Raw genomic sequence first — 25,359 nt, 5'->3', positions numbered from 1 at the left:
CTGGCCATTAGGCGCCAAGATGTCACTTGGAAATTCGTACCCTTCGCTGGGCTGCTGGGCTGCTGCGCCGCGCAGCACGACGCGACAGCCCGCGCCGGAAGGAAACGCTGCAAGCCTTTTCCAACATGGCCGCGACTTCCGGAGATCTGCGGTGACGTCATCACTGAGCGTCGCACCGACTGCGCGCAGAAGGCGGTGAACTAACGAGGGACCATGTTGAGCCGGCTTCAGGAGCTGCGTAAGGAGGAGGAGACGCTGCTTCGGTTGAAGGCGGCCCTCCACGACCAGCTGAACCGCCTTAAGGTGACCCCACCACCCCTCCATTCCGCCTGCTCTGCGGCGGCCACCTGCTGCCTCCGCTTCCTCCGGCCTTCATTTGGCCCGGTGGCCCGGATCCTAGCGGTTTACAAACTTGTGTAGCTGAAGCACATGGCACCTTGCTTTGCGTTGTCATTTGCAGCACACCTTCGGCCCTGATGGCCTGTAAAGTGTTCGGCAAGTATAGTTCCCCATCCCGACCCCGCATCCGAGCCTAGGTCGCCTTCTCCCGACCTCATCTAGATCGCCTCCTGAAGCGCCTCGTGGTCTGTCCTTTACTAATGTGCTTGGCGCTTGAAAGGGCTCAAGGATTACAGGGCTGCAGGGGACTCCAGATCCTCCCGTGGTGCGGAGGAAGACATCGAGGACTGGGACCCAGACGTCCCAAAGCCTACAATTCCCAGTAACTCTTCTCCGAGCTCTTACCGGCTGGTATCCGAGTCACATTCCTAGACCTTATGAGATGATCATGATTATCCCTGCTCAGAGTCCTAATGCAGGATCTTTCGAGTCCAAATGATGGGAGGATTACAAATGCCCCTTACAAAGTAAAAGCCGCTTCCCAGCTGTAGCATATCAAAGTAATAAGCAGTTTTCCTCGGGTCAGTTTTAACGCCCCACACTTAACTTGTGTCTCCCTATTGCAACAGTACCCCTACAAGTACCAGATGGTTGTATGCTGATGACGACCTCCAAACCCAGGTTCCCGGGTGCTTTGGGAAGATCCTCCATTTTCTGCGCTTCCCGCCTTCACTTTCTCCTAGAGAATCCCTCTGTCTGTGGAGCCAGTGGTGACACCTGGCTTTTCAATAGCACACTTGAGTTTCCTTCACAAAGCTGCTGTGTCTGGGGGAGGGAAGCCTGTGGCTTAGCTGAAATACCTGTACAGCCCAAGGGAAGGGGCTGCTCGGAGCCTGCTCCTCTCTTAAAAGGGAGGGGAAGCTAAGAGCTGACCTCTTCCCTGTGGAGCAGCACAGAGTATAGTCTGCACTCTCTTACGATGTCGGCAGGAATTTACCTACATCAGTAACGCAGAAATTCAGGAGTGTGTTCTCAACTCTTCTGTTCTAGGTTGAAGAATTGGCCCTCCAGTCAATGATCAATTGTAGAAGAGGAGAGGAGATGCCGACTTCTCAGCCTGTACCGGAACGGTCACAAGAAGTAAGCTTAATCAGTACCCACCTTAGGATGCAATGAATGTACAGTCCACTCTGCTTCCTTGCTGTTTGGGCGGTCATTCATTGGGAAGTGTTGATCAGAATGCTTTTTTTTTTTTTAATTTGTTTGTTTCTGGTGCTGGGTATTGGACCCAGGGCCTTCAAGTGCTGTATCAGTGAGCTACATCTACAGCCCTCCCCACCTCCATCAGGATTTTCTACTTTTGTCTACATGAAGTCTTTTAGAGGAGGACTCACATTTCTTTCAGCTGGTTACACTTTGACTACTGTAGGAATCCTCCACCACCTAGTCATCTGTTCTCTCTAGTTACTCAGATGAACCCTGGGACCCTGTGGAGACTTTTGTAAGAATACGTCACATTCTTTGATGGGAGGGGTACTGGAATTTGAACTCAGAGGTTTGAGTTTACAAAGCAGGTGCTCTACTGCTTGAACCACACTTCTAGTTCATTTTACTCAGGTTATTTTGGTAATGGGGGCCTTTCAGGGCTGGCCTCAAAAGAACTTTGAATCTCCAGAGCTCAGCCTCCCAAGTAGCTACGATTACAAGCATGAGCCATCTGCACCCTGCTCTGTTTTTTTTGTTGTTGTTGTTTGTTTTCCTTAAACTGTTTTTAGCAGATGGTCAGGAAGAGAGTAGGTACTTAGAACTGTGCCACTAATGAAAGGAAATCCTATATAAGTGCATTCGTTTTGGGTTTTTTGGGTAGTAGTGGGGTTTGAACTTAGGGCTTCATGCTTGTAGGTTCTCTGCTGCTTGAGCTACACCACCAGCCCTCTAACTGCATTTCTTTACAGAGTTTGTGTCATACCATCCTCTGCTGGAAAAGTAGGTCAAGTCTCAGATAATGTCTTTTAAATTGTGTTCTCTACCATTATTAAGGATAGTACTATATCATACCTCTGTGAGTGTATCTGCATACATGGTAGCAACCCTGCTTTATCAGAGCTTTGGGTTTTTCTGTACTGGGGTTTAAACTCAGGGTCTCAGTCTTGCTAACCATGAGCTCTACTACTTGAGCCACACCCAGCCCTTTTGGTTTTTTCCCACTGGGCCCACCTGAACCTTGCTCTTCCTACCTATAGCTTCCTCACTTCATGTTGTGTGCCACCATGCCCAGCAAACTGAGATGGGGGTGTTGCTAACTTTTTGCCCATGCTGACCTTGAACCACAGTCCTCCCATGTCTGCCTCCCAAGTAGTTAGGAAGCCGCTGCACCCAGCCAGAGCTGTTTGGTTTGGGTTTTTGGGTTTTTTTTTTTTTTTGCAGCAACTGGGGTTTGAACTAGAGCTTCACTCTTGCTAGGTAGGTACTCTACCACTTGAGCTACTCTGCTAGCTCTTCTTTTTTTGTGATGGGTATTTTTCAAGATAGGGTCTTAAGAACAATTTGCCTGGGCTCACTTCAACCCAAGATCCTCCTGATCTCTCTCTGCCTCCTAAGTTAGCTAGGATTATAGGTGTGAGCCACTGGTGCCCAGCCCAGAGCTGTTACTCTAGAACGTTTTCTTACCATTTATGAAGTTAATAAAATAAAAATGGTGCCATGTACTACAATAGTAACAGAACTTTGATGTTTTCTGGGGTTGTTTTTTCCTTTTTTTTAAAATGAAGTGTGCTGTCTATATAATTTTGTTCAGGTGACTGCAGAACCTGGAAAAGATATTGTTGCTATTAATGTATAACATCCTGTGATTGGTCTCTTTATATAAATAATATATATATAATATAAAGTAAATAAGCAAATATATATATAAATATATACATATAAAACTTTAGCTGTACTGTCAACTTTGGAAAAAAGTATCCCAGTTTACCATGTTGAGTTGGCATTGAACACAAATTAATACCCATATTGGTCTAGAAACATTAAACTTACCTTCTGGTTCCATTTGTACAGGTATAACACTGTTTTAAGTATGCAAAGTAGTATCTATGTGGGTTTGATTACAGAAACTAATACTCTAAATAATGAAAGAGAATAGTGTGGCTTCAACTACAAAGCACAGTGCTAAAGAGTTCCAGTCCTCGTTCTAGCCCTCTATTGCCATATGCCTTCCAAAAAAGTCATTTTCTTTCTAAGTATACCATATTTGAGTAATTCTGGATATTGTGTGCTAAGCCATTGTCTTTTTATTTATTTTTTTTGTGGTACTGGGCTTTGAACTCAGGGCCTTTCAAGGCAGCCTCTCTACCACTTGGGTCACACCCCCAGCCATCTTCACAATTATGTTGGAGCTTTCTAGAACCATACTTGTAAATTAGAAATATTCTGGTGCATCTTGGACAGTCTTCTCCCATGTTGGTAGTGGGAAGGTAGAATTTGGAGAAACAGGAAATAGGAAAGTGACCACACCTCTCAGTTGTAAGTACTGGAAATGAATATGCAGTTGAGATTTGACTTTAAAACATTTTAAAGAACTTGCCAGGGCAGAGGGTTGTTTTGTTTTGTTTTTGTGGTACTAAGGAGTGAACTCAGGACTTCTAGCTTGCTAGGCAAATTCTGTAGCACTTGAGCCCAAATTTGCCAGAATTTTGAGGCCAGTATCTTTCCTACTAAACTCTAATGACCTTTGCTCCCCAGATGTTGGTACATGTAGACAATGAAGCATCAATCAACCAAACTGCACTGGAGTTGAGCACAAGGAGCCATGTGATAGAAGAGGAGGAGGAAGAGGAGGAAGAATCAGACTCCTAAAGGGGAACAGGAGCCAGGGTTAGTTATGAATCCAATTTGCAAGTTTCACATACTTTGTTTCTTCAAAGAAGTCATCGCACCATGGGCCTTATGGCCTACTCGAAAGAGAAACAGAAACTCTAGAGGTATGTGGAGTTGTACAAGTGGTTCCATCAATAACTCAAGCTTCATAATATTTTAACAAAAATTAGTGAAATAGAAATTCAGAGATACAGTGTCTTTAACACTGAGCAGTCTATAGTACAGTCAGATTCAGGAATTGTATTCAAGACAGAACTTCCTCTGAAATACTATTGAAAAAGTCTGGCATTTGCAAAAAGGACAGTTTAAATACAAGCCAGCCTTTCTCAGCTCTCAAGAAAACAATTTGTGAGGTGATTTTAGTTCATTTTTCGAGCTATTCTGCAAGCCTGGCTACTGCCATTTGTAAATACATAAAAGATAAAAACAAGTGGCTGGGCGCCTGTGGCTCGCGCCTGTTATCCTAGCTACTAGGGAGGCTGAGATCAGGAAGATCAGGTTTGAGGCCAAATTGTTGGTGAGACCCCTATCTCCAAAATAACCAGAGCAAATGGACTAGAGGTGTGGCTCAATCAGTAGAGTATCTGTTTTGTGAGGACAAAGCCCTCAGTTTAACCCCCCACCCCACCCCAAAAAAAGATAAAAACAAGCAATGCTCAGGAAAACTAGATAATCATTTACTATGTGATAAAAATCCTAGTAAAAAATTCAGCTCATAATGGCTGGACATTTTATAGCCTACTAAAATTTTTAAAACATTTACATAGATAAAATGTAAAGCATACTATAAAAGTCATTCTTTTCAGGACTAAATGCCTAGAAGACATCAAGTAGTACAAAAAGACAAGGTTACCAGTTTGAAAGATCATTTTAAATGTGAGATAAAACAATGAGTTCTTGTGAAAAAGAAACCAATGAATGGCTCTGTGCATGCCACTGAAACCTTGTGAAGAGTTAGGCTACAGTTTCAGGGGGAGAAATGACAAGGGGAAGGACAGGACCACTTGACAGCATAAGTTGCTGTCACCTCTCAGAGGCATGGAGACACCACTGCAGACTGCCTTGCATGGCTGTTAGTACATCTGTATGTGCTTAGAAATAAATTATACTCACCGCTAACCATTGTAAACGAGGAGCTTGCTGGTTTCCAGATACCAAAAGAGAAAGCAGCAGCTCCTCCTCTGAGGAGAACCTAACAGGATGGCTGCAAACCCATTTCTGGCCCTTAGAGAGGAATCATGATGAGGTTCTTAAAGAGAGGACAGCTACAGAATGAGTGGCTTGTGTTTGAAGTAAAGATTGTGTTGAAGTAAAGATTCATTTCTGCATATTGTCCCCTATTGAAGAAAAAAAAAAAAAAGAGTCACTTAATTCTGAAAGATGTATTTCCCCTGACCAAGGCAAACAAAGAACCTCCTGGAGCAGAACTTACCTAGCAGCTCCAGAAGAAAACATTGGGTACATTTTACTGTTAATCATTTCCTTTAAGTTCTCATGACCCCCTCTTAGAGGAAATAGCAAGAACTTTAAGTGGGAAGACAGTGGGGGACAAAAAACATCAATGTATATTATCTGGGGTGGGTCTGACTTAAAATATGAGCGTGGGTTTTTAGGAACAGGAAGCTGGCTGTGAGTTCTAGTTTTACCACTGCCTGGTGGCTCCCCTAGTCTCTCCAACTCTCACTTTCTTACCTGGAAAGGGAGGATCTGCACATTTGGACTAGCTACTATTATTGCCTTCTTGGTAAAAGGAAGTTTGAGGAAGGCAGTAAGCATGGGGAACTCAATACTTGGAAGACTGGTGCTAGGAACATTTTTGAAAAAAGAGACATTATTGGTAAAAATAAATAAATAAAAATCCTTTTGTCTTTTAAAATGCAGTATTGTTGGATGTAAATAGAGAATTTAAACATTCCCACTCCTCCCAAACACATACTCCAAAATAAAAGACACTGCTCAGGAAAGCATTCGGAGTCAGGTTTTAGATACCAGGTGATCCTTGTTCGTTTTGATGAAATATTCTCAGTAGAGCGCATCCTACCCTATTGTTAGCAAGATATAGGGTGTGGGTTTTAAAACACAGTCTGGATGTTTACATGCTGAAAACGTGTTAAGTTTCACCCTTGACTTAGAAAAGCAACTGGCAGAGTGGCTCAAGTGGTAGAGCGCCTGCCTAGCAAGCATGAGATCCTGAGTTCAAACCCCAGTACTGCCAAAAACTGTTGGCTTTATAGCAAGAACAAATGATTAACAGATAATTACAACACTTTTCTTAAGCCCAAGCTCTAGTGACTCCAAAGTGGAAGAACTACATACTCAGGATATTAATTACCCAAATTCCATTTTTAATCTAAAAATGAAATAGGCCTTTTATTTTTAAAAATATACATTAGTTTATGTCTTCTATAATCTCCACTTTTTTTTTTTTTTTTTTTTTGGTGGGACCGGGGTTTGAACTCAGGGCTTTGCACTTGCAAAGCAGGCACTCTTCCACTTGAGCCACAACTCTGGTCCATTTTGCTCTGGTTATTTTGAAGATGGCATATTGTAAACTGTTGGCCCAGGTTGGCCTTGAACAGCAGTCCTCCTGATTTCAACCTCCCAAGTACCTAGGATTACAGGAGTAAGCCATTGGTGCCTGGCAATATCTACTTTCAAAGGAAGAAAATGAGGGAATGACTGACAAGGCAGTGTCACATGTACTTGCAGTTCCACAGGTCACACTCAAAAGAAGGAAAGGGCACCAGTACCACTGGGGACATGGCTTTGTTTTCTGGTTTCATTGCCACCTCATGCATGGCATGACAAAGCCAGAACCCTGCATGTGTGCTTTTCTTCCTAGGAAGGCAGATAAGTGGTGGAAAAAGGAAACCATTGCTTATGGTATCAAGGAAGAAGGACTCTGCTCTGAGGCTCCAGCACCAGCAGGGTGCCCTGGGAGCCTGGTGCTGCAGCTACAGGCAAACCCAGTGCACAGCTCTTATTATGAAAATGAGGTATGTCCAACAGAAGTGGTTTGTGATTTTTCACACTTCTTCCCAACCTCCACTGCTGCTTTTCCCTCATGAAGAGATAAGAAAAATAGACTGTTCACAGATCCAAGGAAGGTGGTTGGAAGTCACAGATAAGGTACAGCGTGAAAAGAATTAGTGCTGAGACAGAAACTACAGGAAGCCCCATTAGTCCACAGCACTGAGCTTGTTCTCAGTGTGGTATTTTTCAGTAAGCCACTTCATTTCTGGTATACTAAAGACACTGAAGAGCCTACAACAAAAGTAGAAATAGCTTTCATCTTTTTTAACTTTATAGTGTGTTTATTAGAATAAGAGATTAGATTTGTTAAACATCTGGATTAAAATGGTTAAAAGGACTTTCATACAATTTTTAGGCACTATACACGTTGTTTACAATAGCATTGATACTTGGATTGGGTGGGAGATAGAAATATGACACATTTTAATGCCTTGATCCATTTGTGACATTCAAAATAACCATCATTTTAGAAACACTAATCCAAACTTAAAGAGAAGAGACACACACCACTAAGTACCTCACACAGTCTATTTAAAAATAAATATAGAAATACAACCAGAAGTCTACAAATCATCACAGTAGACAGACTGGTGAAGCCCCAGCTATCATGGCAGTGAAGGGCTCTAGCTAGATTTTGAAGGAAAGTGAATTCTTTTCAAAAGCAAAAGTTAATACAATAACATGATGTGCACTTTCTGATGCTCATTTATTTCATAGCAGCAAAGCATGCTTCACATGCACTGCCTGTGAAGGGTCTTAGAAGGCTACCCCCCCACTCAAACAGAGAAGGTGCCCCTGGCAAGAATGAAGTACCACCAAATACCCAAGAATCCTGAAAATATAGGCGACAGCCAGTCACAGAGCAGGAACAGCAGTGCAAACATCAGTAAGAATAACTACCCACATTGCCAGAGTGTCAGTGTGGCTCAGCCAGGCTTGTGTTTTGATCACCGTACACACAGATAGCCCCAAGCGCAAAGCCAATCCACTTAGGGGAATAACAATAGTAATAAAGACAGTAATAGTAAAAATGACACAAGTATAATTTTGGCACATGCTGTGTTCTTCATCCTTTGTCATAGGTGAAATACACATCTGAACAGAGACAAGCATGGGGAGAGGCCTGAAAGCAATATGACATGCCACTGGGCAAGGACTTGCTCTTCTCTGCTTCTCAAAGACTCACATGCCGGCTGCATGGGTTGGTGTGCTGGGCTGGTTGAGGCCAATGGTGGAGCAGAGCCAACCTGCAAAATCTACTTCCTCAGCATCAGATCTCTTGATAAAAGCATGAACCTGTGTGCAAGGAAACGGAGCAGAAATGGCATTAAAAAACCTCTAAAAAGAAAATTCAAGAATCTCAGTCTAGAGCCTGTACTACACCTGCAAAGAGTTCTTTGCACCCACCCCTGAGCAGCTATAGACTCAGAGGCCTGCTCCACATGGCCCTGCCAGTTCCCCCAGCTGTGAGACCTTGGCAAGTAGCCCCCCCCCCCCATGAACTGCTATGGGAGAATGAAGTAGGGATAGTAACTGCCTTTAGGACCTCACACCTTGTTAGAAGGGACAAAGGAAATGATGGATGTAAGTGCAGATACTGCAGTATTTACATTCTACATCCTTGCCACCAAACAAGGTAGGTGAGGCTCAGGATGAGTGCTAAATTGAAGATGAGCCTGGGGCCCTTTCTTTCCCTTGATTCCCTCAGGCCTTCCTTTGGCATCCTAGCTTTTCCTTGAGACTCAGGGAAGATGGAAGAGACTGATGTTGGACATTCTGCAACCTCAGGCTCAGCTGGACCAACAGTGGTCAGGGCAGAATAGGGACTGGAATCAGAAGTACTGGACAGACGAACAAATGAATAAACAGATGTTGTAAAAATCAGAAATAAGTGGACTCACCATGAGTTGCTTCAAATCTGCTCTCTCTGCAGGGTTTTTTATTAAACTAAAAAGAAAAATAATGTGAGAACTACTGCCTAGCACTGGTTCCAATTCAAAGCTGTAGGCTTTGAGGAGTGCCCGAGCTTTTATTCATCTTCCTTCCTGGTACTGTATCACACCCACAGTAAGCTAGTGACTCCTTCTGAATTAAACTAAGGTTGAGAGTGGGTAATGCTCAAGCAGTAGAGCGCCTGCCTTGTGAGGATAAAGCCCTGAGTTCAAACCCTAGTCCCACCAAAAAAAAAAAAAGACAAAAAAACAATGTCAAAAAGCAATGTGCTAATCTCTGTAGACAAAAGTACTGAAAGTAGCCACTATGATCAGATGGGTGGCACAAGTCCTGGTACCCTAACAAGGACTGTGGCAGTAGCCGGGGAAAGGGCATAACGGGAAAAGGCAAAGCTGGTGGCCTCAGAAATGGGATGGGGAATGTAATGAATCCAGAGAACAAGGAGCAAGCTTACCATTTATTCACAAAATCTTGAAATTCCAGACTGAATACTCCACTGGGCAGTTTTGGAGGAGGCTGCAAATACATGTCAGACATGAAAAATGCCTGGCTCCCTTCTCCAGGCATCTCTCCCCATCATACCCCTATCTCATCCAAAGAAAGTACTGGGAGGTCAGCTGCCTACTAGCTCACACTGTTAGGATCATAGAACAAGTGGAATCATGGCAAGTGTTCTACCACTCACTTGTCTAATGATTTTTTAATAAATCATTATTCCTCTGTGAGCCTGTTTACTCGTCTATGAAATGAGGATGTTGTGCTGTTATCTCTGGGACTTTCTGAATTCTGACACTACAATTTTAAGAATGTGGAAATGTCACCAGCAATTACAGCAACAGCTAGGGGGTATGCAAGCAAACAAGCATAGCTCAAGCCTGACAGTGCCTACAGAAGCAAGTGAGAAAAGAAGACCCTTCTCCGAGTCCTGGAGAGAAAGAAAGATTAATAAAACAATAACTGGCAGAGGGCGAGGGCCAGGTCTAAGAGAACACTATGAGTCTGCTTTCAGGCCTCAGAAAAATATAACGGCTCATTTCCCAAAGCAGGACTACACAATACAGGCCTCTGGAGCACCAGGTTCATAGTGATGCTGCACATGGTGCCAGAAAATGTGAGCTGTGTGTAGCTTCCTTGGGAGAAGCAACCTCTGGATACAATGCTTAGGGTGTCAGGCTCTCGTATAGCCCCCAAAAACAAGTGATTCAAGATTAGAGATGAACCACAAGATGGGCACAATGGCACACGCCTGCAGTCCCAACACAAAGGAAGCTAAGCCAGGGCATCACTTGAACCCAGGAATTTGAGAGCAGCCTGGGCAGCACAGTGAGATCCCATCTTAAAACAAGGGCCTGAGTTCAAACCCCAGAATCACCACAACAAAAAACATCCAAACACTGACACTCCCTACCAAAAACCTAGCCTAGCTCTCCTGCCCTGGAGGTCTTCAATCTGACTTGAAATCAGCTACCTCTTAGAACAGTGACCCAGAACAAGCTTCACCCTGCAGACTTCCTGCTGCTGAGGGGGTAAATGGAGTGTTCAAGAGAAAGAAAAGCCCAGCAGCTTGGCCTGCAGAGGCCAGAGTCCTTTCCTACTGAGGAGGAGGGAGCCAGGTAAGGGCAGACTGAATTTTCATAGTATACGTACTATCTTTAATGGCTTCTTTCAATTTATAATGTTCTGTTTCTACGCTCATTTTTATGTTCATTGCTTTTTAACAGCACTTACAAGCAAAACTCTGTTGTATATGCATTTGCCCCACTTCCCCTAACAACCTAACAGCCTTTCCATCTTTAGTCCCTGCCCAACTATCCCCAGACCCCTCGTGCTCAGCACACAGTAGGTGCGTTAGAGCACTTGATGAGCAAAGGCACATGTATTTACTAGGCAAGCTGGAGGTTCCTGAAGCTTGAAAGCCACTCAATTCCAAAAGCATGACACACCTCCCACAGCAGAAGTATCCTGGAGACCACACTGTGGGAACAGCTTACAGGTTTCCTGGTCAATTTAGCCATGGCTGTCTTTTGAAACAAAGTCTTATTATATAACCCAGGCTGGACTCAAACTCTTAGATCCTCCAGCCTCCGCCTCCTAACTCTCTGGGCACCAACAAGCCTACTCATAGGGGTTTTTTTTCAACCTTTTGAGACAAAGTTTCATTACATAGCTCTCCACAGGCCTTGAATTTACCATCCACCTACCTCAATCCCCCATAAACTAGGATTACAGAGGTACACCATCATACCCAGCTCATAGGTATTTTCTTAAGAGTACCAAACAAATCCCAAGGTCAAGGAAACCAGGCAACACTTACCTCATTGACTATGTAGTCCAACAACTCAAAAATTGCCATGGGAGGTCTGCTGTCCATTCCATATGCTACAGATTTTACCGTAAGGAAAAAGAAAACATCTCAGAAATGGACAAGAGGTTACTTGTATATGAAGCAAGAAGTCGGGCATGAACACCAGGGTCCAAAACAACTACAAGGCTGAACAGAGTGGTCCAACAAAGTCAGCTGGCCAGAGTACAAGTCTGCTCTGCTACATTCTAGGTTTGCTATGTGGGGCAAATCAGGTAACCACTGACATAATTCTGAGTTCTGTAAGGCAGAGAAACAGATGATAAATTATATCTGCCCATATAAGAGGAGAAGAAATGAGATAACTAAATAAGTGAAGGACTTAGGTGGTGAGTTTGTTTGGTTTAGTGATGCAGGGGAATCCAATCCAGAGCCACATGCATGCTATGCTTACACTCTGCTTCTGAGCTATTCCCCAGCCCCAGAACTTAGTTTCAGTTCTCCCTGAACAAGGGTTTCTTCCTTTCATATCCTAGAGTTAAAGGCCAGCCCCTCCAGTGAGCCCCCCCACCAGCCAGCACTAGCCCCATCTTCTCCCTTCATACGCACTCGCGTGTAGACCTCATCAAGGGAAAGAGCAGGTCTCCTCCCCCCAGCCAGGTGGGAACTTCCCAGGAGGAACTCTTTAAGATGATGGCTGGGTAAGAATATTCCCCGAGAAACAGTTACTTCACAGTATTTACATTCAGGAGAGTCAGGTAGTGCTGTACGGTGCGTATCATCTTGGCAGTCAGACGTGGCCACTTATAAGCATGTGGCCTTGGCAAGCTAAGTGCTCTGTGCCACAGTTTCCTCAGCTCCAAAGTGAAGCTGTTAATAGTGCTCACAAGTGAATTACTATTAAATTTAAAATGCTAGAAGCTCATGAAGACAGAAAGGAGATTAGTACTTGCCAGGGGATGGGTTTGGAAGAAACTGGGAGTGATTGTTAATGGGAACAGGGTTCTTTTGGGGTGATGAAAATGTTCTGGAATGAGACAGTGGTGATGACTGCACAACACAGAGAAATAAACCACAAACCACTTAAAATTTGAATTTTATGTAAATTTTATCTTAATAAAAAAATACATCTACCCCCAAAATACCATGATTAAAAAATAAACTAATTTATATGAAGTGCTAATCACAGTACCTATGAATAGTGGGAAGTTGTTAGTAATGATAGGAACTGGGGACCCGGACTGCTTCCCTGGAGCCCCAGCCTGGTATCCGGAGACAGACTGTGTTGGTGGAATGTACAGAGGGTCACCCCCCCGCCCAGAAACCCTGACAATAAGGGGCCCACAAGCCACTCACAGCTAAGGGGCCTCCCAGGGGTCCTTGGCCTAGGTGGTGTCTCAGCCGCATCTCCCTCCACCTGGCATCCAAACATCAGCTCCAGCTCCTTGGCATCCGGAGGAGGGATGGGATACCTCCCCACTGCCATCTCCACCAGAGAGAGCCCCATGCTCCAGATATCCGATTGCACAGAGTAGTGAGTCCCCTGGAGTCTTTCTGGCTGTAGGAGAGACAGAGACACAGTCATGATCCCTGAGCTCACCAGGACTTTGGGTCCATTCACGTTTTGTCTTCTGCCCCTTCCTCTGGACAACTTACATCCTGTTTCAAAAGCTCACTAACCTCCTGAATCTATCCTCCACATGCTTCCAAATACCATGTTTACTAAATCCTAGCTGGCTCTGTGGCTTGCTCCTCCTCACTGTCTTATCTCCCCTATAACATACCCAGAACAGACAGCATTCAAACACTTGTGCCCTGGCTACCATTTTAACCTGTCCCTATCCCAGAATGAGAGGCTCATCTTGTCACCTGAGTGAAATATGAATTGTAAACATGGGTCATGAATGAGGGGTAAGAAGAACAAAGGATCTGGGATCGGGGGACCTGGAGAACAAGTCCCAACTCTGAGACTAATAAAGCTAAGGAATCCTGAGCCTCAGTTTCCTCATTTCTAACTAGGGCTGCTGCTGCTAGTGACAACGGTATTAAGGACATAACAAATACCTACTCTATTTACTAGTGTTACTACAGAGGTCAAGTCAAATGAAAACTTGTTAGATATTACAAAATGCTACATAAAGATGAGTTGATACTGGTGGGAAAAGTAACAGGAAACAAGCATCTACAAAGAAATGCTTACAAAAGCATTATTCCTACTGAGCATTATTTCAAGAGGAACATCTATTTCAAGAACCACCCCCCAAAAAAAATCTTTACTCTGAACAGAGTACATTTATTTAGACATCAAGTTAAGTTCTCCCATAGCATTTTTCACGGACTGACTGTGAACTCTTTTGTAACTGACCATATAACTACAAAAACCCTATCATTACACCCTGAATCAACAGGTCCCAGGGCCTGCTAATTGATCTTGATCTTGAGATTGGCAACTGAGTGGCTCAGGGTGCCAGTTGCTCAGTTACTAGCCATCTATGGAAGAGCCAAGGAGGGGATGACAAACAGAGCAGAAGAAGGCTCCCCTGTGGGACACTGTAGTGAAGGACATTGGCAGAAACCCCCACAGGAGGACACAGGGGCAGCTGGCTTCCAATCCTGGCTCAGCTGGTCAGTTAGCGTCTATGGACCTAGCTTCTCTTGCCTCGCCTCTAAAATAGGCACAAGTGCAGCTACCCAGTGTGTCATGTCTGTGGATATGACAGTGTTCTGATGTATGAAGCACTCTGGGCCATTCACCATCAGGCCTGCACCTCCTTCCTGTTCCTCTGTGAAGACCATTGCTCACTCTGACCCCCTCTGTATACCCCACTGCAGCACTCACTCCCCACATGCACACTCCCACCTCTCCCAGTCAGGGTCAGCACCGTGCTTTCTGCGACCACTTGCCAAGCATTCCCTCAACACCTACCACAAGCCAAACCCCAGGGAAAGGCACTCCTTCAGCCTTGGTTCTGCCCCCAAACAGCTCGCTGTATGGGGAGAGGAAAAAACCTCCAATGATGCTGTGGTGGTGGGCATGGGGACAGGCACACAAGCACTCTGGTGGCAGTTGAGCCAGCAGAGTCAGAGCAGGCGGGAAGACCCCCCCAAGATGGGGTGCTGTCTGAGCTCAAGCAGAGATTGCAGCCAGGGAAGCAGATGTACTGTGGTAAGAGACAGGGGTGGCTGTCTGGGAGACACCATGAGGATGGAGAAGAGAAGATAAACAATTCCACACAGACTTGGGAGCACCAGTGGGTGTACAAAGACAGGGAGAAGGGGCCAGAAGTTAAAGACTGATTTCTGCCTTGGGAAACCATGATGCTATTCTATTTACTGCTGATAGAATAGGAGACGATGGGCCAGTTTGGGGTAGGGTCACACTGGGTTTGAGGGTCTGAAGACAATCAGGTAAAGAGGGCAGACAGAACTCAGATCTCTTCAGAATGCAAGCCAAAGCCAGGCACAGGCACAGGTGACTCACACATGTAATCCTAGCTACTTGGGAAGCTGAGATCGGGAGGATTACGGTTCAATGCCAGCCTGGGCAAATAGTTCTCAAGACTCCACCTCCAAAACAACCAGACCAAAATGGGCTGGTTTGCAAAGCATCTGCTTTGCAAACAGGAAGCCCTGAGTTAGGAAGGAAAGAAGGAAGGAGGGAGAGAGGGAAGCTCTGGCACTGGGCTGCTGCAGTCTCTTCTACCGAGTTAGTGTCCTAGTTATACACTAAGGTCTATTGGAGGCCAAGGCCATCTGCCCATCAATCAACTTTTTGGGTGTCTCATCCCTCATTTCCTGTCCCCCACTCATCACCCAGCCCAAGACTTTTACTCCACAGGGAAGGCAACCACTTAGCTCCTGTCTCTGACCTGCCAAGAAACAGGAAGAATGGAGGAGGAATGTTCATACCGACATGTAGGATCTTGTTCCCACGAAGGAGTTGGCCATGGAGTCGATGAGCTGCCCACTGACCCCAAAGTCACAGAGCTTGATCTCCCCACGGGAGTTGACTAGGATGTTAGAAGGCTTGACATCTGCAGGAAAAAGAACACCAAAAATGAGGGAATTGACTCAGGTAGGTTGGGGAGGGGAAAAGAGTCAGCACTCCACAGACCAGCCCCAACTGTGAGTCCCAGGCCACTCCTACTCCCCCATCAGAGACTGCAAACACTGGCCAAGGCCATTTATTCCCTCTTGTCCAGGGTTTGAGGAAAAACTGTCAGGGGATACAATGATCAGCTGCTAGAGAAGCAGGACAGAAAGCCAGTACATTTCAACTCTGAGGATGCAGACTTGGCCAGACAATCCACCAGGAATCAGTTATCCTGAATAGTTCAGATTTCCAAGCCTGAGCCAGGCCAGTGGCTCACCTGTAATCCTAACTACTTGGAAGGCTGAGATTGGGAGGATCACGGTTGGAGGCCAGTCTAGGAAAACAGTTTTCGAGACCCCATCTCCAAAATAACCAGAGCAATATGAACGGGAGATGTGGCCCAAGTGGTAAAGAGCCTGCCTTGAGTTCAAACCCCAGTCCCACCAAAAAAAAAAAAGATTTCAAGTATGTTGCTTCAACCACCGCTAACGGGCAAGGGGCAGTATCTACGGCTAGCATATCAGGGCAGGGAAAAAGCTGAAGACACAGATCGAAAACTGAAAGGGGATGGGTAGAGGTGGGGAGCTGACCCATGGTTCTCTTTCACTGACGCCTCATGCTCAACACCAACACAACCACGTCTACCATTAGTCAACGAATCCCTCAATGCCCAGGGCTTGAAGCTGCTCTGGGGGTCAAGTAGTGCCCAAACACCAAGCCCAGTCCCTTTCCCTACACTCACATGATCACCAACCCCCAGCTGGCTCTGTCACCATACTAAGCCACTGGCCCTTTGTTTGCAGAAAGAGGTAAACTTCCACACATCTCTTCTCTACCATGTCCTGAATACACGGCTGCCCTGCAAGGTGGACAAACCTAGTGGGAAAGCCCTGGATCAAGGCTTTGTGAGCAGATGTCAGCAAAGAGACTCACTCAAAGGCAGGCTAAATTCTACACCACCACAGGGAATCTCTGCTGAGGTAATAAGGACACTGTACAGAGCATCTGGAAAATTTGGAAAAAGACAAAATCCACCCATAATTCCAACCTACCAACTTTTCACCAATACAGTTTCACAGAATGCATTTATTTATTCTAAAACAGATTGTATTTAACTATTTTTGTAATACCCCAGTAAGCCTCAGCCCTGCACCACCTCAGCTAGCCCCACCATTATTCTCCAGCCTCTCCACTCTTCCCCCTCCCCAGGGCAGGGCCACTACCTTAGCCTCACTATACTAAGCTCTGAGCCACAAACCTTTGTTGAATGGATGGATCTAAACCCGCCACATACACACATGCTAGCGTGTACACAGGTGCAGCTATGTTGTGATCTCTCCAAGACCAGACCTCCTTATGTCTCCCACATGCAATGTGACCCTGTCCATACCCGCAGACCTTCCGAGAACAGACATCAGAAGACCTAGGGGCATCTGGTTCCTCTCCCTTATGATGGACACCAAAGATCTAAGGCCCCAAGGGTCCAGCGACTTGTTCAAGGTCACAGAGCAAAAACTGAGTAGCACTGAAGCAGACCCAGACCCACTGCCTCACTCCTCATGGTTGTTCATCTCATGGTCACTGAGCAGGGACAAACGGACCAAGTCCTCACTAGCAGGAAACTCTCATTTCAGTGGGAGGAGACAGCATAAGTAAATGAAAGAGCAAGAATGTGACGTCAAGCAATCTTATTTGCACAGGAGAATGAAACAAAGCCAGATGAGGGCACTGTGTGAGGGGTGCTCCTGAGGCAGGTAAAGAGGGTAGACCTCTGAGACGGCAATCAAGCAATGATCTGGACAGACAGGGCACAAATCATGTGGCCTCCTGGCAAACGACAGGAGATAAGCTCCAGGCTGAGGGCAGCTGAGGAGCATATCCAGCAGCTGCTTGTGAGAGGCCCTTGTCCTTACCCACAGTGTCCCTGTCACAGCACAGACCCCCTGGAGGTCACATGGTCAGGATATGGATAATAGGGCCAAGAGGGAAGAGCTAAGCCTGGGATGGACCTGCTGGGGCTTTCCAGGGACAGCACACCGGAGACCTTCTAAGGGGAGGCCTTCCTCTTGCACCCCCCACCAATTGCTACAGCCTTTTGTCTCAGTGCTGGGCCATACCGCTCACCCTTCCAGATGCTCTGCTCCCCATGGCCTGCTTTTAGAGCAACACAGGAGCACTGACTAAAGAGATAGGACACCTGTGTGCAAGTCTTTGCCTGCCACCTGCTCTACATGCAGCCTGGACCAAGTCACTTAGCCTCTCTGGGCTATGACATGCCCACAGGATGCAGACCAGGATTGAACTAAAGGAGTACAGCATACACTCAGCACATTTTGCTGAAGGAATGAATACAAGGAACAAGGGTTCCTCCTGGCATGGTGATGTACCCTTGTAATCCCAGCTTCTCAGAAGGTAGAGAGCACAAGAATCAGGGTTTGAGACCAACTGGGCAAAAAAAAAGTGAGCAAGACCATATCTCAACAAATAACAGGAAGTGTAAACAGGAAGATCTCAGTCCAGGCTGGCCCAGGCATAAATTCAAGACCCTATCTGAAAAATAACTAAAGCAAAAGGGGCTGGAGGCATGGCTCAAGGCCTAGAGCACCTGCCAGGCAAGCAGAAGGCCCTGTGTTCAAACCCCAGTGCTACAAAAAATAAAAAATAAAATAAATTATAAAAAAAAGAACAAGGGTTCTCTAGGTTGCCCCCTGAGGTGAGCAGGTCTGAGACGGTGGCCCCTCCCTAGCCAGCTCTCCTCCAGAAGAGCCTGGATGCTCTTCTGTAAGCTGCAGCTGCTACTTGCCCTGGCTATGCTGCCTCCAGCACAGCGATCTGATTGCTGCTCACATGGCAAGCAAGCCTCCTCGTTCAGACTTATATAACACTGCTCTCCTCCATGGTACCAGCTGCACCTTCCCCCCACCTGCCAGGGAGCAACCATGCCTGGGAGGCTGCACAGATCTGTGGGGTTGGAGAGGAAAGGACACCCCAAGGGGCCACACAGATCCTGCACACAGTCCTCCCAGTGACTAAGATGGCCTGCCTGACAAGAAGCCGTGGCCACATTAACTCACTAACCCTGAGTGTGTGTGTGTGTGGGGGGGGTGCTCCTAGAGCCTGCAGCCAGACATGCTGTCCATCCCATTCCCACCCTCAAGAAACCCCAGTCAGATAGGACTCTTCTCTGGAAGCAGAAAAGAAACACAAGATATCAGACAAGACCTCAGTTCATTCTCCATCTGTACCTTGCACTAGTTTCCCAGAGTAGCCAGTCCCTTCTCACACTGTTTCTGTCCCCATTATCTTCACTCTCTACCCAGTCTGCATGGCAAACAGAACTCCTCTAGCAAGATAGTCCCTGCATACAGACTGCTATAGCTCTCTTCTACCTCAAAGCACCATCCAAGTTCCTTTTCCTGGCTTTCCAAACCCTACAACTTCATCCCAAGGCTTCTCCACATCCACCTCCTCCCAGTTCAGGCTAGCCTGTCTTACCACCCTTGAGCAAGTCTCGCCTCCTTACCTTCTCTTGTGCTACTCCCTGCATCTGAAAGATCCTCCTTCCCACCTGCCTCTCACCTCCACTTCTAGTACCTAGTTCCTTTGAGCCCCCTTCCCAGTGTGGGAAGGCTGGAAGGCTGCACAGATCTGTGGGGTCCTGGAGTCCAAGGACATTTATCTAGACTTCCCCCCACATGGTCCTTCAAAGGTATTTCAAATGACAGGCCCTGTCCATCTTTACATCCTGAGGGCTCCCCCATCTCAAGTTCTCTCTCTGATCCTTTAAGATCTACTGGTGATGCTGGGGTAGCCCCAGCGGCGAGTAGGCTAGGCTGCATTCTGGAGGAGGCATATGGCCTCCACTGGGTGTCTAGGCTGACAATCCTCCCTAGGAAGCACACGAGGTGCCAAGATGTGATGCCTGGATGGCCAGTTCTTTGTGGCAATAGGTAATCCCTCCCTCCTTCCTTAAAAGAGAACAAAGAGTGGAGCTGGGGGTGGCAGTCAGTGGTAGAGTCCTGGTTTGAATTCCCAGACCAAAAAGAAAAGAAGGAACAAAAACAAACCACAAGGAAGGTTTATGAAAAACTAAATGTGAGAAAGTATTTTCTTCTCTGATATTTTCTGCCTCAGAAATAACCACTGTTCAAAGCCTCCTAAATTCTTCCAAGAGCACATATTTTGAAGTTAACTTCTGTACATTTTCTACCCCCTCTAAAAAGGGGTTTGGATAAAGTAATTCAGAGTCAACTGTTTATTCTATAGGCACTTAAATAGAGTCCCTGTCCCTGTCCTCAAGGCTGTCACTACCAGGAGAGATGGAATTCAACAAATAACAAGAACACATGCACACGGATGTGATCATGAGAGCACAGAGAATCATGTGTCAATTCTCCCCAGCAGCTGGGACCATGCTGATGGCAGCAGGCCAAGGCCAGCAGGCAATAAACCAAGGCACACAACAGCTTTCCAGGGATCCTCCCCATGTCTGAGGACCTGCATTTTGTTTGGTTAGGTAAGAAAAAGAAGCTACATCCAGCCAGGTGTAATGGTACACACCTGTAATCCCAACACTAAGGAGGCTAGGCAAAGAATCCAGAGTTTGAGGCCAGGCTGGGTTACACAGTGAATTTAAAGCTAGCCAGGGCTACATAGTGACTCTGAGGCCAGCCTGGGCTACATAGTGGCCCCAAGGCCAGTCTGTGTTACATAGTGAGTCTGAGGCCAGTCTAGGTTGCATAGCAAGACTCTGTCTCAAAAAACAAAAAGTAGAAGAAGGAAGAAAAAGAAGCTGCACCCTCTAAGACAGGATGGAAAAAAGTAGGCAAGGAGGAAGAAAAGGGCAGAAGACAGGTGTGACAGTGGGGAACTCAGGAGAACCAGAGAAGAGAAGGTAGAAGGAAGGAGCAAAGGCCCCCAAAGAAGCCAGTGGAGTGGCACACAAAGGCCAGACTTGGGAAAAGCAAAAGTTGAAGTTTTTTAAAACAAATGAAATTTATTTATGTAATTTTTTATGTATGTGTGCATTTATTTATTTATTTACTTATTTTTAGTGCTGGGAATCAAACCCAGAGACTTACATATGCTTGGAAAGTACCACACTCCCAGCCCCAAGTGTGATTTTTAAAATGAGGATTTTAGGGCTGGGCACCAGTGGCTCATGCCTATAATCCTAGCTACTTGGGAGGTTGAAGAATCGAGGTTCAAGGTCAGCCCAGGCAAATAGTTCATGAGACCCCCATCTCCAAAATAACCACAGCAAAATGGAATAGAAAGTGATAGAGTACCTGCTTTTCAAGCATGAAGGCTTGAGTTCAAACCCCAGATTCACCAAAATAATAATGATAATAATAGTAAAAACAATAATGATAAAATAAAATGAGGACTTTAGTTTCAAATAACCTCTTCCTTGGGGCTGGGGGATGCATAGCTCAAGCGATAGTGCGCCTGCCTGGAAAGCACAAAGCCCTGAGTTCAAACTCCTAGCATCCTTAGAGCCTTAAGAACCCTTCTCTCGGGAAGGAAAGCTGACCAAGACAAGTCATCCACAGCCTACAACAGAGCCACTCAAGCTACCCATGGCCTCTGGGAGCCAATAAAATAGCAAATAATTAAAATTCAGAGATAATCCCAAACTCTTCAATTAGCCATTACCTGCTTTCCCATCCAAACTTCCTTCCCCCAGAGTGCTCTCCCCTCTCCCTTCTCCACTAAGATTGGATGCAGCTGCAAGGCTGCGGGGTGGGGGTGGAGCAGCAGATTCATGCAGAATGCACAGCAGCTCTGTTTTATGGAGCACTTGCTAAGGCAAGCCTGTTAAACACATTCTCTTATTTAATCCTCATAGTAATTGTGTGCAGGAAGCAGTATGGACCCTGCACAAAAATGAGGAAAGCTGAGGTTCAGATTAGAGGCATCCCCCATCAAGAATGCATAGAGAACTAATGGTAGGGGCTGGATTTTTTTTTTATTGTTTTATTATTCGTATGTGCATACAAAGCTTGGGTTATTTCTCCCCCCTGTCCCCACCCCCTCCCTTACCACCCACTCCACCCTCTCCCTCTCCCCCCCACCACCTCAATACCCAGCAGAAACTATTTTGCCCTTATCTCTAATTTTGTTGAAGAGAGTATAAGCAATAATAGGAAGGAACAAGGGTTTTTGCTGGTTGAGATAAGGATAGCTTATATACAGGGAGTTGACTCACATTAATTTCCTGTGCGTCATCCATGTTTATTGCGGCACTATTCACAATAGCCAAGTTATGGAAACAGCCAAGATGTCCCACCACTGACGAATGGATTAAGAAAATGTGGTATCTATACACAATGGAATTTTATGCAGCCATGAAGAAGAACGAAATGTTATCATTCGCTGGTAAATGGATGGAATTGGAGAACATCATTCTGAGTGAGGTTAGCCTGGCTCAAAAAACCAAAAATCATATGTTCTCCCTCATATGTGGACATTAGATCAAGGGCAAACACAACAAGGGGATTGGACTATGAGCACATGATAAAAGCGAGAGCACACAAGGGAGGGATGAGGATAGGTAAGACACCTAAAAAACTAGCTAGCATTTGTTGCCCTTAACGCAGAGAAACTAAAGCAGATACCTTAAAGCAACTGAGGCCAATAGGAAAAGGGGAACAGGTACTAGAGAAAAGGTTAGATCAAAAAGAATTAACCTAGAAGGTAACACCCACGCACAGGAAATCAATGTGAGTCAATGCCCTGTATAGCTATCCTTATCTCAACCAGCAAAAACCCTTGTTCCTTCCTATTATTGCTGATACTCTCTCTACAACAAAATTAGAAATAAGGGCAAAATAGTTTCTGCTGGGTATTGAGTGGGGGGGGAGAGGGAGGAGGCGGAGTGGGTGGTAAGGGAGGGGGTGGGGGCAGTGGGGAGAAATGAACCAATCCTTATATGCACATATGAATAATAAAAGAAAAATGAAAAAAAAAAAATTTCCTGTGCGTGTGTGTTACCTTCTAGGTTAATTCTTCTTGATCTAACCTTTTCTCTAGTTTCTGTTCCCCTTTTCCTATAGGCCTCAGTTGCTTTTAAGGTATCTGCTTTAGTTTCTCTGCGTTAAGGGCAACAAATGCTAGCTAATTTTTTAGGTGTCTTACCTATCCTCACCCCTCCCTGTGTGCTCTCGCTTTTATCATAGGGGCTGGATTTGAACTCTAGGATCCTGATGGAGTGAGTGCTCTTGTCAGAACCCAGCAACAGTGTTCATGCAGAAAACAGGGAGCTGCACCCCAAAGGCTCAGCCCAACCATTAGCTGAGATGGGGAAGAAGTCACTCACATTCCAGGCAGTAAGAGGGTTGTGGGAACCGATGTGCCTGGGGCAGGCTGAAGTCCTAGAAATCCGGTCATGAGAGAAGATACTCTGCTTTGGTTTAGAAGAGAGCACAATGCTCCTTCCTCAGCACCAGCCCATCATCCTCCTTGACAGGTCTAACTGCAAGAGCTGGGCTAGCTGTGGGAGCCCTGGGAGCTGAAGGCTTGTCTTGGCCTCCCTCTGACGAGCAGCTGAGTTCAAATAGGCACCTGGGAGATATGCGCCTGGCAGCTCTAACAAGCAACTATTTTATCCCCTCCACTCAAGACCTTTACAACCAAGCGTGCATCCTCAAGCCATGTGGCTGAAGGAGGCAGAGGACACCTCAACTTTGTGCTCAAAAAAGCCTCATAAAAGCCTCATAAAGCCCTGGCAGGCAGGACAGTGCCTGGCAAAGGCTACAGAAGTCACTCAGATACTCACTAAGTGTGAGTCTCCTACAAACAGCTTATAAAACAGATCTTGCCTGTCAGTGACATGTCTGAATGAAGTGACATGAATTTAGAGGTTGAAATCCTTACCAGTGCCAAGGACCCCTTTCATTGAGGGTGCTTTGGAGAATCTCAACACTGGCAGGGACCAGGAACTGAAAACCCTCTCCTAATGAGTCTGTGGAAGCCTTAAGTCTAACTCTGACCTGAAAACCCCACTTTTCCATTAACTGTCTACCTCTTCTGGCATGCATGGTCCAAGGTAAAAGTTATTGTGGCATAAGCCATCATAGCTTACCAGTCGGCTACATGTTCCCTTAAAAGCCTAGGCTGGCTTTCCCAGCATGCCAGGCTACTAATGCAATCCTGGGCATAAAGATCAGGCAGGTTACACACTGACAGAAAGAAGAGAGAAGCAAGTTAAGGCGTGATTTAAAACTGTCCTTAGCATTTATTGATCCCTATCAGCTAGCAACTCCAAGGCAGGAATAATTTACAGGTTAAGGTGTATGAACTCTTTGTCAATCTAAATCACATAATGCTACTTCAGGGTCCTGATCAAAATAAGATCTTGATAATAATTAGAGCGGGCTAAGAATGGCAGACTGGCAGCGTACATCACTGCTTTAAGGTGCATACAACAGGCAGAGCTGCATCCTAGCTCCCTCTCCACCTCCAACCTGTTAACTCCTAGCTGAAATACTTGGTTCAGCTTTGGATGAACTGGACCTTTGACCTGCTATAGGAATCAGAAAGACTACATAGAAATTTTTGTATGAGACTAACCCTTTTCAGAGTCTAGGGTCAGGGAAAATAGTCCTTTCTCCTATGTCAGCCATCCCAGAATGTAAAGGTGACAAATGTGAAGCTGAGTTTTGTGCCTGAATTCTAGTTCTCTCGGGGAATTCTTCTTTCCCTTAACTCAGGTCAGGAAGCTTTTCCTGAAGGACTAGAAAGTAAACATTTTAAGATTTGGTTATCCCTTTCATAAGCAACTATTCAAATTTGCCAATAGAGCTCAAAAGCAGCTGGAGACAACATTTAAGCTAATAAGCATGGCTGTATTCTGACAAAATTTCATCTATAGACATTAAAATTTGATTTGAAAGCCATTCTTAGCTTGTAGGCCATCAAAATATGCCTCAAAAGAAGCCCACATAAGAAAGAGAAAAACCACAGCATGACCAGAGTCCCAGGGCTGTAATATCAACCCTATCTTTATCCTGCCTTCAGACTTCCTGGTGACTCAAAACCAACACATTCCCTCTTTTGATTAAGTAATCTTGAGTTCTGACATGACCAAAGAATTCTGACTAATAAATTGTGTCACATCAGATTCTATCTGAAAGTTGGCAAGGTAATGATTCATGCATAAAAAATGGCATTGGTTATGTTCCACCATATACTAGAGTCATTTACAGATACGTGTCTTTCCTTGGAAGACACAATTCATTTGTAAACCATCTTTATGGCCTCTGTAGTGATTCATCCAGTACATGGCACTTGGCAGATATTCTATAAATATTTTACAAATATGAATTACTTGTCATGGATAGGGAAAGAGACTGAGGAGAAAGGTGAATAACATGGAGGAGAATAAACATATGCCTGCCTATTTCCAGAATGTCACCTGGAAATGTCAGGGACCCCATGCCATCCCCTGGTCAGCAGCTCACAAATCACATACAGCAGGCTGGATACCCAGGGGAAGCAGAATACCATGTTCTGCACATAACAGGGGACCAGTTCAGCATGGACGAGCCCAGAGAGGCTGGACAGAGCTTCAGCATTGGGACACTGGCTGGATTTACTCTGCCTAAGATAGTCCCCCTCTCAGGAAAGAGGGGAGAAGCTGATTATCTTTAGATTCCCATTTGGTGTGGATGCAACAGACATACAAGAAAGCTAGCCACTCTTCAACCAACTCGCTATAGGACCAGGACCCACTCGCCCAGCTACTATCTCGTGGAAAAAAGTA

At 45.5% G+C, this 25,359-nt stretch overlaps 2 protein-coding genes across 5 annotated transcripts in view; one reads left to right on the top strand and one right to left on the bottom strand.

Annotated features, from left to right (window-relative positions):
• Positions 1 to 138: 138 nt before the first annotated feature.
• Snapc5 (small nuclear RNA activating complex polypeptide 5) lies at positions 139 to 9,453 on the top strand. 4 transcript variants are annotated; one of them, XR_012445521.1, is made up of 5 exons: positions 139 to 303; positions 1,390 to 1,479; positions 4,081 to 4,212; positions 7,058 to 7,211; positions 8,331 to 9,453. XR_012445521.1 is itself a non-coding variant. In XM_020165907.2 (4 exons), the coding sequence occupies exons 1-3, from the start codon at positions 214 to 216 to the stop codon at positions 4,192 to 4,194; spliced, it is 294 nt and encodes a 97-aa protein (XP_020021496.1). In that variant the 5' UTR covers positions 141 to 213; the 3' UTR covers positions 4,195 to 4,212; positions 8,331 to 9,453. The 4 variants fall into 4 exon arrangements, 2 of the variants coding, with proteins under 2 accessions (XP_020021496.1, XP_073922369.1); XR_012445520.1 differs by having other exon boundaries at positions 4,081 to 4,319; XM_020165907.2 differs by lacking the exon at positions 7,058 to 7,211 and having other exon boundaries at positions 141 to 303.
• Positions 7,509 to 25,359, bottom strand: part of Map2k1 (mitogen-activated protein kinase kinase 1) — a 67,747-nt gene continuing 49,896 nt past the window's right edge. Inside the window, exons 6-11 of the mRNA XM_074066267.1 lie at positions 15,413 to 15,537; positions 12,860 to 13,061; positions 11,516 to 11,580; positions 9,656 to 9,717; positions 9,150 to 9,195; positions 7,509 to 8,544 (exon numbers count right to left, since the gene is read on the bottom strand). Of these exons, the coding sequence (XP_073922368.1) occupies positions 8,431 to 8,544; positions 9,150 to 9,195; positions 9,656 to 9,717; positions 11,516 to 11,580; positions 12,860 to 13,061; positions 15,413 to 15,537 (614 nt within the window). The 3' untranslated portion in view covers positions 7,509 to 8,430. The remainder of the gene's footprint in view (positions 8,545 to 9,149; positions 9,196 to 9,655; positions 9,718 to 11,515; positions 11,581 to 12,859; positions 13,062 to 15,412; positions 15,538 to 25,359) is intronic.

The sequence above is a fragment of the Castor canadensis genome, chromosome 2 (assembly GCF_047511655.1).
Source record: "Castor canadensis chromosome 2, mCasCan1.hap1v2, whole genome shotgun sequence".
Classification (NCBI taxonomy): Eukaryota; Metazoa; Chordata; class Mammalia; order Rodentia; family Castoridae; genus Castor; species Castor canadensis.
This window is presented reverse-complemented; position numbering and strand designations above follow the sequence as displayed.